The sequence below is a fragment of the Phoxinus phoxinus genome, assembly GCF_949152265.1.
Source record: "Phoxinus phoxinus genome assembly, chromosome: 11".
NCBI lineage: Eukaryota > Metazoa > Chordata > Actinopteri > Cypriniformes > Leuciscidae > Phoxinus > Phoxinus phoxinus.
Genome location: NC_136886.1, coordinates 3,389,740 through 3,405,786, shown reverse-complemented (window position 1 = coordinate 3,405,786; position 16,047 = coordinate 3,389,740). Strand labels below are relative to the sequence as shown.

Here is a 16,047-nt window from a genome sequence, read left to right as displayed (position 1 = left end):
TTATTATACTAATATTATAATTATTGTATAATTAGCCTAAATATCGCAATACTTTCCACTACAGTATTGATATAATTGCGTGCGCAAAATATCTTGATATTGAACAGAATCTATTTTTTATACATATAATCTGTTTGGCTACAAACATTCTTCATAATATCTTATTTTGTATTCAACTGAACAAAGACATTTATTTGGGTTCGGAACAAATTGAGGGTGAGTAAATGACAGCATTTTCATTTTTGGGTGAACTATCCCTTTAAAAACAGCCCATCCATTATTCACCAACGCTTGTGATTGGTCCATCCAGGAAAGCGCTGAGAAAAGTAACAGTCTTGAAAATAATTTTGATTTAATAGCTTGATTGAGTTTAATTGAAATTAGGCAGTGAATAGTTGAAATAGGACAACTATTGTTTTGATCTGCTGTACCTGACCCAACAGATTCAATGAAAAGTAACCGTTTCTTGAAGAGAACTCATTTTCCCAACAATCCAGTCATCGAGGCGCTTGTTGATGACGGAGCCGTTCCGTTGAACGTCGGCGGACTCACGCGTAACGTTACCCGTTACCAACTTCAATGCATTTGCTGCAAAGTAGCACTTGTGAGAAAACAAACGAACAAATAAAAAAACATCTGTTGAGTATTTTATTTGCAAAACTCTGATTATGCGCCATACAAACGCGTGTGTCAGTCGCAGCGATACGCTTGATAAAGCTTTATTTTGATTCACGTGAACGCGTTTACTCATTTTACAGGTTTAAAATTAAATTAAAATTAAGTTAAATGTAAAATGTCCAACAAACGCGTTTGATAAAGCCGAATGCCTTTTCCTCGGAGGACATCTAGATCAGTGGTAGATGAGGAAGTCGCGGTCTGACTGGAACTGGAACAAATGGACAGGATATGAGACTCAAAAGCTCGTGAAAAATTGTTTATGCCCGAGATTATAGCGCCGAAAACTATTTTGGATTGATTGAGTGAAACATCTTCAAGTATAAAGGTAAGATCGGATCTCCACCACATAATGTCATTTAAAAGCTTTTAAAAGATCCTGCATCATTTGATCGCAGATGTTACTTGCTTTGATGTTTGTTTGCATTGACATTAATTTTAAAATGTGATTTAAGCGTCTATATTACACATCACATGTTTGCATTACCTTCAATAATGTACCTGTGTGTGTGTGTGTGTGTGTGTGTGTGTGTTTGCAAGAAGTATTTTATATTCAGCAATGCTGCATATATTAACTTTAAAATAACGGTTTTCTTTTTTGTTATATCTATTCATATGGTGTAAATTCTCATCAGAGAATACTAAAATATTATGTTGTTTAATATGGTCTTACAAAAGAAATGAACGTGTGTGCATTTTATACATACAATGATTACATACAACAGCATTTAAAACGTTTTAAAATACCCTGTGTGTGTATATATATATATATATATATATATATATATATATATATATATATATATATATATATATAGCCTATATCCCATATTAAACGACATTATTTATATATATATATATATATATATATATATATATATATATATATATATATATATATATATATTTGTCGTTTAATATGGGATATATACATATGTACGCAGGGTCTTTTAAAACGTTTTAAATGCTGTTGTATGTAATCATATCAAATGTATAAAATGCCCACACATGTTCATTTCTTTTGTAAGACCATATTAAAAAACATATTATTTTATATATGGGCTATAGAATTATAGCCCATATATAGCCCATATTAAACGACATTTTATATACACATACTGAATTTACACCATATCAATAATTACATTTTTAAAAATATAGTAAAAGAAAGAAAACCGTTATTTACATTTTTTATAACATTTTTACTATGATCAAATTAATGCTTATATATACACACTACGCATATACATGTGTGTGTGTGTGTGTGTACAGTATATGTGATTGTAACATTGGCACAAGCTCAGTGGCTGGTCTCCCTCATATCTCGGTCAGTAAACACAGATCCTCCTGGCGCCTGTGTGTGTGTGTGTGTGTGTGTGTGTGTGTGTGTGTGTGTGTGTGTGTGTGTGTGTGTAGCAGCTGTGTCTGTGTTTACTGTCCCTGAATGATCATAACTGCTAGAGCAAATGTTGATGCGTACTGGTGTAAAATTAATACAGACTGATTTACTGTCATCACAAGCACAAGCTGCCATTGCCATTCAGATCAGCATGTAAACTTGCTGTGAGTTTATGTTAGAAGGATCTTAGGGGATTTGCAAGAATCTTGTATCATAATTTCATACATTAATGTCAGTAGTGAATGATATGCCATAGTATTACCGTAGTGTAATCCCAGTACCATGACTTAGAAAGAAGTGTTGGGAACACCTAAAGCCTTTATGCATAATGCATTATTAATGTGTTTATAATGTATGTTATAATGCATTAAATCTTGTCATAAATAATAATATTTGCAGATTCCTTGGTACATCTGAAATGTGTTGTTTGTCATTTGATTGAATGCATTATACTGTCTAAAGGTGTAACAATAGATCAGTACTATAATGAATCATAACTGTTACAATTATTCATGAGACCATACAATGCATTATAACAAGGATTATTTATGCATTAAAAATACTTTATATATATATATATATACAGGTGAAACTCGAAAAATTAGAATACGGTGCAAAATTTAATTTATTTCAGTAATTCAACTTAAAAGGTGAAACTAATATATTATATAGACTCATTACATGCAAAGTGAGATATTTCAAGACTTTATTTGTTATAATTTTGATGATTATGGCTTACAGCTTATGAAAACCCCAAATTGTGAAAAGGTTTTCATAAGCTGTAAGCCATAATCATCAAAATTATAACAAATAAAGGCTTGAAATATCTCACTTTGCATGTAATGAGTCTATATAATATATTAGTTTCACCTTTTAAGTTGAATTACTGAAATAAATTAACTTTTGCACCGTACTCAAATTTTTCGAGTTTCACCTGTAACATGGTATTATAATTTAATATAATTTAGTACTATTTTTAAATTTTGTTACATTTTCCATATATTATTCATAATATTCATAAAGAAAATAGATTACCGTATATATATATATTTTTTTTTTATATATATAAAAAATGTGTATATGTGACTCTGGACCACAAAACCAGTCACATGGGTTACAATTTTGAAATCATCTGAAAGCTGAATAAATAATCTTTCCAATAATGTGTGGTTTGTTAGGATAGGACAATATTGGGCTGAGATGCAACTATTGAAAATCTGGAATCTGAGGGAGCAAAAAAACGAAACATTGAGAAAATCTCCTTTAAAGTTGTGCATTTATGTTCACGATTGTGCTGCACTCACTCACAAAAATACATGTTTTATATATTTACGGTAGGAAATTTACTAAATATCTTCATGGAACATGATCTTTACTTAATATCCTAATAATTTTTGGCATAAAAGAAAAATCTATAATTTTGACCCATACAATGTATAGTTGGCTATTGCCACAGATATACCCGTGCGACTCCAGACTGGTTTTGTGGTCCAGGGTCACACATATAAGTTTATCGTCACAGTCAGTCTGCAGGGTGTGTTGTGTACAGTGTCACCATGACAACACAGTAAGTGGACCTTTGACCCTCGGGATTGAGGTGGAGCCATAATAATAATATCCACCAGCAGCCGGGCTTTATGATTTATGAGCGCTGTATATCAGACATGTGTTTCTGAGCTGATCTCTGTCTGTGGATGTACTCCGTCGAAGTGGCTTGTTCAGGTTCTTGTGAACTAGTTTCTGTTAGAAAGCCACTGACTAAAGCACACCAGTCTCGGTTAATGCAGATTTAAGCCAAGTCAGGTAAATATGAAATATGTTTTACTTTAGATTGGTGAAGTGTGTTGATGAATGTATTTGATTTTGAATGTATCTCTTAATCGTGCTTTTTCATTGATAAAGACACGTTAGTAACCACTAACTTAAGCTTTTAGTGCACGTATAAAAGGATTTCTGTGCAGTATTTTGTGTAAACAGTTTCAAACGTAGAGTAACGCTCATTCTGAGAAATGCTCAACTGAATCAACCCAGTTTTGTTTAGTGTGTTGGAAGGAGTCTGAGCTCAAACTGAAATCTCTCATCTATCCTCACAGTCCATCCCATAAGACGTATCGCCATGACAACCTCAGCGCCAATCAGATTACGTGTCTTCTCTCTCAACTGCTGGTAAGTTGGTTCAAGTTTCTTTCAGTTGAAGAAATGTGCACAGGATTCTGATATTCTTAATTAATCTATCTAACGGATCCTATTGGGAATATTTAAAGGATTCCAACTTTAAAAAAATAATAATAATAATGCCAAAACAAATTATTAAAACATTATCTGAAAAATATTTCCTTTGTATTAGCTTAACCGATCTTTCTACGATAAATTTGTTTTCATACCAAGTGATAAAACACTTTTTTTGTTAATTCAATGAGATATTTATAATAAATAATTTTCATTTCATAAAAATTATAAAATAGAAAATATGTATATAAACATTTTTACTGTGTGTTGCAGAAATGTGCATATCGTCACCTTCCTAAAATAAGTCATTTTCATTTTCAAATGACTTTATTTACATTATTTTAGGACGGTGACGATATGCAGATTTGTGATTTTCATTTCTTACTGTTTAAATAGATTTTGTAAAATCGTTTTATTTTCTCTCAAATGTCTGCGCACTGAATTTATATATTAAATAACTGCGTAAAACACATCCGTTTGCTGTGATTGTTTTAGGGGGATCAGATACCTCAGCAAGAACTGCAGAGAGAGATTTGATCTGATCGGAGACCTGCTGAATCAGGAACCGCTTGATATAGCGTTACTGCAGGAGGTGAAGCACACACACACACACACACACACACACACACACACACAATATACAGGGGCTGGACAATGAAATTAAAACACCTGGTTTACCGTAATAATTTATTAGTATGGCCTCCTTTTGCAGAATTGATTCATCTTGGGAATGTCCTATATAAACCTATATAAAACCTCCAACACTATATTGGCCAGTGTTTCAGTTTCGTTGTCTGACCCCTGGGTTGCTGTTTTTTTATATTTTTGATTGTCACATATTCCACACAGTTAGAGGAGCCACTTCTCTCTCAGTTAAAAAAATATTCATCATCATTAAATGAACTGTTTAAACAATATGATACATATACGTCTGTTGTCTTTTAGCTGATTGTAACAGGATTGTACTGTAGAATGACATGTTTTCTGGGGGCTGGTTGGTTACAGGTCTGGTGTGAGAAAGACTTTCTGTTTTTAAAGAAGAAGCTTGGCGGTGTCTATCCGTTTTCCCATTATTTTAAAAGGTAAATCATCTTTGAATGCATGAATATATCAATGAAGTTCTGTTATAAGCACAGGGACACAGTTATGAATGCATTTTCTCTTAAAGTAACATGTTCTCGTCTTCAGTGGATTTATAGGAAGCGGACTGGCTGTGTTTTCCAGACATCGAATCCGTGACGCCTTTCTGTACAGATACTCATTAAATGGATATCCGTACATGGTGGGTCTGATCAATTATGTGCACAGACATCCTGCTTTTCTACTTTAATATAAATGAAGTTTCCTCTACCACATATTTAAGAAACGAGCATATTCACAATATAGCGCATCATTGAGTATCTTATTGCATTTATAAAATACTTAATAATGTACATAATGAAAATATTATGGTTTTAAACATTATTTTACATCCTAACCAGTCGAACCTGTAAACCGTACATCCATTATTGACACACACTTACTGCCTGTTGTAAATAAACAAATTTATACTGTATGCTGTATTAATGTGGCGTCAGTTTCTCTTCAGTGTCACGGCTGATTGGTTGCTCTATAAAAGGCTTGTTAATGATCTGATCTTGTATCAGGCACAACATGGAGACTGGTTTGGTGGCAAGGCTGTCGGGAAGGTCCTGCTTAACATCGGTGGCATGAATGTTCATGTCTTTGTAACTCATGTAAGTTCATGCAAAATGCGTGTACGAGTCTTATTTTACTATTAAAGTATTTATTCATATTTTTAATTAACTGTTTATTTTTCATTTTTAGTTATTTTATTATGTGCTTTTGCCAGTAGCACTGCTTTCTATTTAGCTTTAATTTATTTTTTATTTCAATTTTAATGCCTAAACTTAAACTTGTTTGATTTCAGTTAATTGCTAAGGCAACATTTCTTATGTTCATTTAAGTTTTTTAATTTTAAGTTTTTAGGTAACACTTTACAATAAGGTTCCAGTTGTTAACATTAGATTACTACATTAGTTTAGTTAACATGAAATAACAATTAATAACTTTCTAAAGCATTTATTAATCCTAGTTACTGTTCATTTCAACATTTGCTTATACATTATTAAAATCAAAAGTTGTATCTGTTAATATTATTTAATGGACTATTTAATGAACAGTTGTATTTTTATGAACTAATGTTAACAAAGATGAATAAATACTGTAAATTTCTCATTGCTAGTTAATGTTAGTTAATGCATTAGCCAGTGTTAACTAATAGGGCCTTATTGTAAAGTTTTTCATCTAATATTTCATTTAATTTTAGTGTTATTTTCAACTAACATTTTTTGTTTAACAATAACACTGGCATGAATGTTTGTTTATTCCAGCTGCATGCAGAATATTGCAGAGAGAAAGATTCGTATCTCCCGCACCGAGTGGTTCAAGCCTGGGAGCTGCAACAGTTCATAAGGTCATTAAAGTCTCTTTGTGCAGTTTTACCCATGGCTGCAGGTTTATTTTCAAGCCTAATATAGTTTTTAATTGCTCAATCTTTCAATGAAATGTGCCTGAGATCACAATAATCTGATCGGGGATTTTGTTGAAAATAAATGTAAGCACTCAGATTTCTGCTCTGATTCCTCAATGCTTGCAACTCCTCAATGCTTGCGGCAACTACTCAATGCTTGCAATTCCTCAATGCTTGCGGCTCCTCAATGCTTGCGACTCCTCAATGCTTGCGGCTCCTCAATGCTTGCGGCTCCTCAATGCTTGCGACTCCTCAATGCTTGCGACTCCTCAATGCTTGCGACTCCTCAATGCTTGCGGCTCCTCAATGCTTGCGGCTCCTCAATGCTTGCGGCTCCTCAATGCTTGCGACTCCTCAATGCTTGCGACTCCTCAATGCTTGCAACTCCTCAATGCTTGCAACTCCTCAATGCTTGCGGCTCCTCAATGCTTGCAACTCCTCAATGCTTGCGGCTCCTCAATGCTTGCGACTCCTCAATGCTTGCGGCTCCTCAATGCTTGAGACTCCTCAATGCTTATGACTCCTCAATGCTTGCGGCTCCTCAATGCTTATGACTCCTCAATGCTTGCGGCTCCTCAATGCTTGCGGCTCCTCAATGCTTGCGACTCCTCAATGCTTGCGACTCCTCAATGCTTGCGACTCCTCAATGCTTGCGACTCCTCAATGCTTATGACTCCTCAGTGCTTATGACTCCTCAATGCTTGCGGCTCCTCAATGCTTATGACTCCTCAATGCTTGCGACTCCTCAATGCTTGCGGCTCCTCAATGCTTGCGACTCCTCAATGCTTGCGACTCCTCAATGCTTGCGACTCCTCAATGCTTGCGACTCCTCAATGCTTGCGGCTCCTCAATGCTTATGACTCCTCAATGCTTGCGACTCCTCAATGCTTGCGGCTCCTCAATGCTTGCGGCTCCTCAATGCTTGCGACTCCTCAATGCTTGCGACTCCTCAATGCTTGCGACTCCTCAATGCTTGCGACTCCTCAATGCTTGCGACTCCTCAATGCTTGCGACTCCTCAATGCTTATGGCGACTCAATGCTTGCGGCGACTCAATGCTTGCGGCGACTCAATGCTTGCGGCGACTCAATGCTTGCGACTCCTCAATGCTTGCGACTCCTCAATGTTTGCGACTCCTCAATGCTTGCGACTCCTCAATGCTTGCAACTCCTCAATGCTTGCGGCTCCTCAATGCTTGCAACTCCTCAATGCTTGCGGCTCCTCAATGCTTGCGACTCCTCAATGCTTGCGGCTCCTCAATGCTTGAGACTCCTCAATGCTTATGACTCCTCAATGCTTGCGGCTCCTCAATGCTTATGACTCCTCAATGCTTGCGACTCCTCAATGCTTGCGGCTCCTCAATGCTTGCGACTCCTCAATGCTTGCGACTCCTCAATGCTTGCGACTCCTCAATGCTTGCGACTCCTCAATGCTTATGACTCCTCAATGCTTGCGGCTCCTCAATGCTTATGACTCCTCAATGCTTGCGACTCCTCAATGCTTGCGGCTCCTCAATGCTTATGACTCCTCAGTGCTTATGACTCCTCAATGCTTGCGACTCCTCAATGCTTATGGCGACTCAATGCTTGCGGCGACTCAATGCTTGCGGCGACTCAATGCTTGCGGCGACTCAATGCTTGCGGCTCCTCAATGCTTGCGACTCCTCAATGCTTGCGACTCCTCAATGCTTGCAACTCCTCAATGCTTGCAACTCCTCAATGCTTGCGGCTCCTCAATGCTTGCGGCTCCTCAATGCTTATGACTCCTCAGTGCTTATGACTCCTCAATGCTTGCGACTCCTCAATGCTTATGGCGACTCAATGCTTGCAACTCCTCAATGCTTGCGGCTCCTCAATGCTTGCGGCTCCTCAATGCTTATGACTCCTCAGTGCTTATGACTCCTCAATGCTTGCGACTCCTCAATGCTTGCGACTCCTCAATGCTTGCGACTCCTCAATGCTTGCGACTCCTCAATGCTTGCGGCTCCTCAATGCTTATGACTCCTCAATGCTTGCGACTCCTCAATGCTTGCGGCTCCTCAATGCTTGCGGCTCCTCAATGCTTGCGACTCCTCAATGCTTGCGACTCCTCAATGCTTGCGACTCCTCAATGCTTGCGACGACTCAATGCTTGCGACGACTCAATGCTTATGGCGACTCAATGCTTGCGGCGACTCAATGCTTGCGGCGACTCAATGCTTGCGGCGACTCAATGCTTGCTGCGACTCAATGCTTGCGACTCCTCAACGCGACTCCTCAATGCTTGCGACTCCTCAATGCTTGCGACTCCTCAATGCTTGCGGCTCCTCAATGCTTGCGACTCCTCAACGCGATTCCTCAATGCTTGCGGCTCCTCAATGCTTGCGACTCCTCAATGCTTGCGGCGACTCAATGCTTGCGACTCCTCAACGCGACTCCTCAATGCTTATGACTCCTCAATGCTTGCGGCGACTCAATGCTTGCGGCGACTCAATGCTTGCGACTCCTCAATGCTTGCGGCGACTCAATGCTTGCGACTCCTCAATGCTTGCGACTCCTCAGTGCTTGCGACTCCTCAATGCTTGCGACTCCTCAGTGCTTGCGACTCCTCAATGCTTGCGACTCCTCAGTGTTGCGACTCCTCAATGCTTGCGACTCCTCGATGCTTGCGACTCCTCGATGCTTGCGACTCCTCGATGCTTGCGACTCCTCAGTGCTTGCGGCGACTCAATGCTTGCAACTCCTCAATGCTTGCGACTCCTCAATGCTTGAGACTCCTCAATGCTTGCGACTCCTCAGTGCTTGCGACTCCTCAGTGCTTGCGACTCCTCAGTGCTTGCGACTCCTCAATGCTTGCGGCGACTCAATGCTTGCGACTCCTCAGTGCTTGCGACTCCTCAGTGCTTGCGACTCCTCAATGCTTGCGGCGACTCAATGCTTGCGGCGACTCAATGCTTGCGACTCCTCAATGCTTGCGACTCCTCAATGTTTGCGACTCCTCAATGCTTGCGACTCCTCAATGCTTGCGACTCCTCAATGCTTGCGACTCCTACTCAATGCTTGCGACTCCTACTCAATGCTCGCGAATCTTCAATGCTCGCGACTCCTCAGTGCTTGCGACTCCTCAGTGCTTGCGACTCCTCAGTGCTTGCGACTCCTTAGTGCTTGCGACTCCTCAGTGCTTGCGATTCCTCAGTGCTTGCGACTCCTACTCAATGCTTGCGACTCCTACTCAATGCTTGCGACTCCTCAGTGCTTGCGACTCCTCAATGCTTGCGACTCCTCAATGCTTGCGACTCCTACTCAATGCTCGCGACTCCTCAATGCTTGCGACTCCTCAATGCTTGCGACTCCTACTCAATGCTTGCGACTCTTCAATGCTCGCGACTCCTCAGTGCTTGCGACTCCTCAGTGCTTGCGACTCCTCAGTGCTTGCGACTCCTCAGTGCTTGCGACTCCTACTCAATGCTTGCGACTCCTACTCAATGCTTGCGACTCCTACTCAATGCTTGCGACTCCTCAGTGCTTGCGACTCCTCAATGCTTGCGACTCCTCAATGCTTGCGACTCCTCAATGTTTGCGACTCCTACTCAATGCTCGCGACTCCTCAATGCTTGCGACTCCTACTCAATGCTTGCGACTCCTCAATGCTTGCGACTCCTACTCAATGCTTGCGACTCCTACTCAATGCTTGTGACTCCTACTCAATGCTTGCGACTCCTACTCAATGCTTGCGACTCCTACTCAATGCTTGCGACTCTTCAATGCTCGCGACTCCTCAGTGCTTGCGACTCCTCAGTGCTTGCGACTCCTCAGTGCTTGCGACTCCTCAGTGCTTGCGACTCCTCAGTGCTTGCGACTCCTCAGTGCTTGCGACTCCTCAGTGCTTGCGACTCCTCAGTGCTTGCGACTCCTACTCAGTGCTTGCGACTCCTACTCAGTGCTTGCGACTCCTCAGTGCTTGCGACTCCTCAGTGCTTGCGACTCCTCAGTGCTTGCGACTCCTCAATGCTTGCGACTCCTCAATGCTTGCGACTCCTCAATGCTTGCGACTCCTCAATGCTTGCGACTCCTCAATGCTTGCGACTCCTCAATGCTTGCGACTCCTCAATGCTTGCGACGACTCAATGCTTGCGACGACTCAATGCTTGCGACGACTCAATGCTTGCGACTCCTCAATGCTTGCGACGACTCAATGCTTACGACTCAGTGTGTTTCTCGAAAAGGCACACTAGTGCTGGAGCGGACGTGGTGATTCTGGGTGGAGATCTGAACATGCACCCGGACGATCTCGGTACCAGACTGCTGAGAAACTACACTGGACTACTGGATAGCTTCAGTGAGGCCGCCAAGTTTGACGTTAGTAATGATCCTGTCTGACATCTTGTGATGACTGTGTGTGTAATGATATGTTGCATAGCTGTCTAAGGCCCTGTCTCTTTTGTCCAATTTCAACCACTTCTGTCCTGATTTCTTCGAGGGGAGGGTCTATGGGCGGGGAAATGTAATGGGGTCTAAAACTGTTTTGAGCTTGTCCTCTTTCCACCACTTCCAGTCGAAAACTCATTCAACCGAATTGATTCACTGTAAACGCTCATGTGTTCAAACAGCCACAAAAAAACGTCTCCTCTCTGCCTATTGACTTAACATGAAACATTATGGGAAGTGCGCCAGCCAGACAGGATTTAAACTTTGTCGGCTGAAGACCCAAGGTCTTGGTTTGAAGATGACAAACGTCCCATCACAATGTTCTCTCACCGTTCCTGATTTCTAACACACACAGCGATCATCTGGTCTTGTGTCTGTCAGAGCAGAAACTAAAGCTGATGCTCTCTGTGTGTTTCTCCGTCGTCTCCAGTCCAGTTCATATGTAAATTGCACAAGCTTATTTAGTCCATTAGATCAAAAGATCTGAAAAATACATACATTTCCCCACCCATATACTCTCCCCTATAAGAAATCAAGACAGAAGTGGTTGAAACTGGACAAAAAAAAAAAAAACGTGTATGTCTCCCTCGTCTACTTGTGATCCGATCGACCAAAACGCTTCTTAATACCAGGAGTAAACAGGGCCATAGTTCTGATTTACAATGACATCCTGTTGTTAATACCAGGGATGTGAGGAAGGATTCACCCATATATCTGAAAACCCTTTCACACACACGGATGGTCTCGTCCCATTTGGGGGAGGAGTCCGGATAGACTACATCCTGTTCAAGGTAATATGATTTTCCACTATTTCTATTAAATTAAGTGGTGTTTTCTGAGACTCAAACTGTTGCTTATAGTCTGGTTTAATGATCTGAACAAAACTCAACCCTAAGTATTAAACTTTGACATTACTTATCCTGCAGACAAACATAAATGATCCCTCAGAAATGTATAATTTTCGAACTTTTCTTATGCTGAGTTTTATCTTTCTTTGCTCGTATGCACATAAATGCTGACAGCGCTGTTTCTTGCAGGGATCAGGGGAAGTAGAAGTGAGCTGTGAGTCTTTGTGCACCACTAAGGGTCCAGTTCCTGGACAGCCCTTTCCTTACTCAGACCACGAAGCTCTCACTGCCGAGTTCCTCTTTACACCAACTAAAAAGGGAAATGGATGCAAAGAGAGAGAATATGGCTGTATTCCAGGTATTTGCGCTTCAGTTTTTGGGGTCTTGAAATATTATTACATGCATTTTTGCATCCAACAACAACAACATCTTGCCAATAAACCCACGCTGTGTTATTTGCTGCTCCATAATAAAGTTTGGAAATTGCATGTTTTTGGATGTCAAGGTGTTTTAAAGGAACAGTTCACCCAAAAAATATTCATGTACTCGCTCTCATATTGTTCCAAACTCATAATATCACTTTTTTTTTTTTTCGTGCAATGCATAAAGGAGAAATCTTCACATAGCTTGTCTGAGAACCTAGTACGAAAAATTATCCTTATTGATCCATCAGATCATTTTCTTCTGTGTTCCATGGACAAAGTAACATCTTTGGGGCTTAAAACATCATGAGTGTTAAATAGTAATTTTGTAAAATAATATTGCAATTTCAAATAAATGTTTTATATTTTAAATTATGTATTTAATTTATTTATTCCTGAGATAGTAAAGCTGAATTTTCAGCATTACTCCAGTCTTCAGTGTCACATGATCCTTCAGAAATCATTCTAATATGATGATTTTCTGCTCGAGAAACATTTATGATTATTATCAATGTTGAAAACAGTTGTGCTGCTTCCTATTTTAAACTGTTATACATCTTTTCAGGATTTTTTGATGAATAGAAAGTTAAAAAAACAAAAAAACAGCATTTATTTATAGACATTATAAATCTATATTGGTCTTTTGATCAATTTAATGTGTCTGACCGCAAACTTTTTAATAGCAGTGTATGTACGTTTCTCTCTCAGAAAAGCTTCCTGAGCTGGTCAACACAGTCAATGAAGCTCGTACTGAAGTAAAGGTGGGTCTGCACTGCTCTGAGCGCATGCGCCACACCGCGGCTCGTACAGGCGTCATGGGTCTTGTCCTGCTAGTACTCGAGCTAGCCATCGCCGCTGTCCCGTTGTTTGCTCTGGGAGCTGAACAGCCCTTTCCTAAAGCCTCTTTCTACCTGCTGGGGGCGCTGTGCTTTGCTGTCCTCCTCTCTACACTGATGCTGTACATCTTCTACAGCATGGAGGTGAAGGCACTGCAAGGCACTGAGGACCAGATGAGACTGGCACTAAGTAGCCTTCAGGAACGGATTAAGGAGTACCCCAAGGTTTTATCAGCGGACCATTTGCGAAATTCACTGGACAGTAAGGATTCTGTGCATTTGTAGCAAGAAAGCAGAGCTAAATGTGATGTTTGGATGGAAGACTAAACTGAAACTTTATGAGAAGGACAAGGGGTCATTATTTTTGATGTCTTAACTAAACTGAACACAACCGGTTGTAACTGCAGTTTTTTTTTTTTTTTTTTTTTACTAGATATTGAGGATAAATCTTCTGGAAACAAAGAAAGATTAGCAAAATCATGAATTCCATGACATATCTATTTCACTTCAACCTCATTTGGTTGTTCAGTCCAGTGAGCCTCAGCAAACTTCCAAGGAGGCCGCAGGATGACTTAATTTGTTTTATATTTAATATATCATTCATATAATAATTACTTAATATAGTTAATATAATGCGCAAATAATGTACTTTTTTGTAGTAATAATAGGAATATTATTAATAATAATTTTAATGTATATTAAGATGATTCATTTTAACTATATAACAATTAAAAAAAATTAAAAAAAACATTAAATCATAAACGAAATTGCATTTCTTTTTTTCCCTCAATAACTAATAAATTATTTTTATCGAAAAACATAGTTTTTTAACCTTCTGAAATCATATGTATGTATTGTATGTATTGATAAATATAGATTTAGAAGCACTGCTTTTGAATAATTGACCACTATGAATCACATATGACAGCTCATAATCACTTGCTAATTGAATATTTCCTTTGTTAACTTTTTTAAGCGGAGACCTGCTGAGCAGGTGTTTCTGTCCTTTATATGTAAAATGTTTCCAATCATCCACGTTTGAAGTCTGCTTTCATTGTGAATGTGAACCGTTTGGGATACCAGAAACAACCTCATATCTCCAGCTATTTTACAGCTTCTGTGTTGGAAAAGTCAAGTGGAGAAAGATAAAGCGTATAGAGCGCTGTAATAATGCTGTCATTTCAATTGTTTTGTCAAACCACTCCATAACTGTGTCCATAAAGTTATTTTACTTTTGTTTAACCTGGCAACAAACTTATTTATCTCTAATATAACGGTTTTGTTACACAAGTCTACTTTTTTATAAATAAATAAAAAATGCACATTTTTCAGCAAGCTAGTGATGTTTTATGTTTACTTTAATGTGATCTACTTGCCACAAGGGCGCAGTGTTGGTTAGAAGAATGATAAGAATATCTGGTGAGTTAAGAAAAAGTTGCTATTATTACCCAAAAATACAGTACACTGGCAGTTACTGAATTTAGTAGATGTTTGAACTAGTTTGTTTTGTTTAAAAAATTAAGTTTGGCCTTTCTCAGAGTTTGCATTTATCTATGAAAATGCTAAAATAGACATATTACAGATCACAAAAGGATGTTTTTTTAAATGGTGTTTAATATGTTTATTTATTCTCAAGAAGAGAAAGTGAGCTCTCCTCGTCTTTGTTCCTCAGGACAGACGTTCGTTGTGTGAAAGTATACGCTGTCGTTTGCAGTTGACACATTGTTGATGAGCCATCAGTGGAGCGAGACCTGCCCTTGCAGAGGACTTGTCATGGGTGTGTCGGCCTGCTGTCTGCACTTGTGCTGTTACTAATGTAATGCAGTCTGGTGGCCTGATGAGTCTCCACACTAGTCATGGATGTTCTCATGGATCCAGTCTTTACTTCATATAGGAAAATAATGTCTCAAATAAATAGTTTTGGGGGGGGGGGGAAACACATTTGTGCTAGTGCAGCGTGAACGTGAAATGATATTTGAGACATTATTTGGAGTTGCTCAGATCTGCAATCCTAAACCTTTCTGTTCTTTACATGTTAAACTTGATTGGCAACTTTTCCCTCAGTAAATGTTTATATATTCCGCTATAAAGACCAATGGATCTATATTTGTATATATATATATTCAATAGTATACATTTAAGTTAGGTTTGTGATTGCACAGTAAAACATTCAAGGCACCTTCATTGGGGCAAGGATAAATCTTCTGGAAACAAAGAAACCAGAAAATTAAATTAGCAAAATAATTAATTCATTAAAACACATTTTGTCAAAATTATGACCATGAGCAGGTCTTTTAGACAATATGAAATGTATGTGACAGATGGGTCTGGCTTCAGTACAGAGAAAAATGTGAGAAATGATATAAACTTAATTTCTAGAATAGTATGGTAAGCTAATTGTAGTCGCAACATGCTTTTTTATGGTCATATTTATTCACAATAATTGCATATAAATTATTTTTTTTATATAAATTATATATTAAGTTTACTACTTAATTAATCTTAGTCAATGTTATTTTCAACATTTACTGAATTTAACATAAGTTTACTAAATTAATCTTAGTCAATGTTATTTTCAACATTTACTGATACATTATTAAAATAAAATGTTGTATTTGTTAACATCCGTTTAATATGAACTAACATTAATAATAAACAGCTGTATTTTTATTAACTAACATTAACAAAGCTTAATAAATA

At 38.8% G+C, this 16,047-nt stretch overlaps 1 protein-coding gene across 1 annotated transcript; it reads left to right on the top strand.

Moving 5' to 3' along the window:
* The first annotated feature begins 379 nt into the window (after positions 1 to 379).
* Positions 380 to 14,680, top strand: smpd2b (sphingomyelin phosphodiesterase 2b). Its single transcript, XM_079628497.1, has 11 exons — positions 380 to 1,003; positions 4,168 to 4,240; positions 4,799 to 4,895; positions 5,309 to 5,385; positions 5,492 to 5,585; positions 5,950 to 6,039; positions 6,697 to 6,779; positions 11,040 to 11,172; positions 11,928 to 12,032; positions 12,279 to 12,447; positions 13,220 to 14,680. Exons 2-11 carry the CDS (start codon positions 4,191 to 4,193, stop codon positions 13,630 to 13,632), a joined length of 1,311 nt encoding a protein of 436 aa, XP_079484623.1. The 5' UTR covers positions 380 to 1,003; positions 4,168 to 4,190; the 3' UTR covers positions 13,633 to 14,680.
* Positions 14,681 to 16,047: the final 1,367 nt, after the last annotated feature.

Bases quoted from the DNA above. Each gene is read 5' to 3' on its own strand.
- smpd2b (XM_079628497.1), top strand. From the start codon at position 4,191: ATGACAACCTCAGCGCCAATCAGATTACGTGTCTTCTCTCTCAACTGC. The intron at 4,896-5,308 runs GTGAAGCACACA...GGTTGGTTACAG, and splicing joins ATATAGCGTTACTGCAGGAG to GTCTGGTGTGAGAAAGACTT. The intron at 11,173-11,927 runs GTTAGTAATGAT...TGTTAATACCAG, and splicing joins GTGAGGCCGCCAAGTTTGAC to GGATGTGAGGAAGGATTCAC.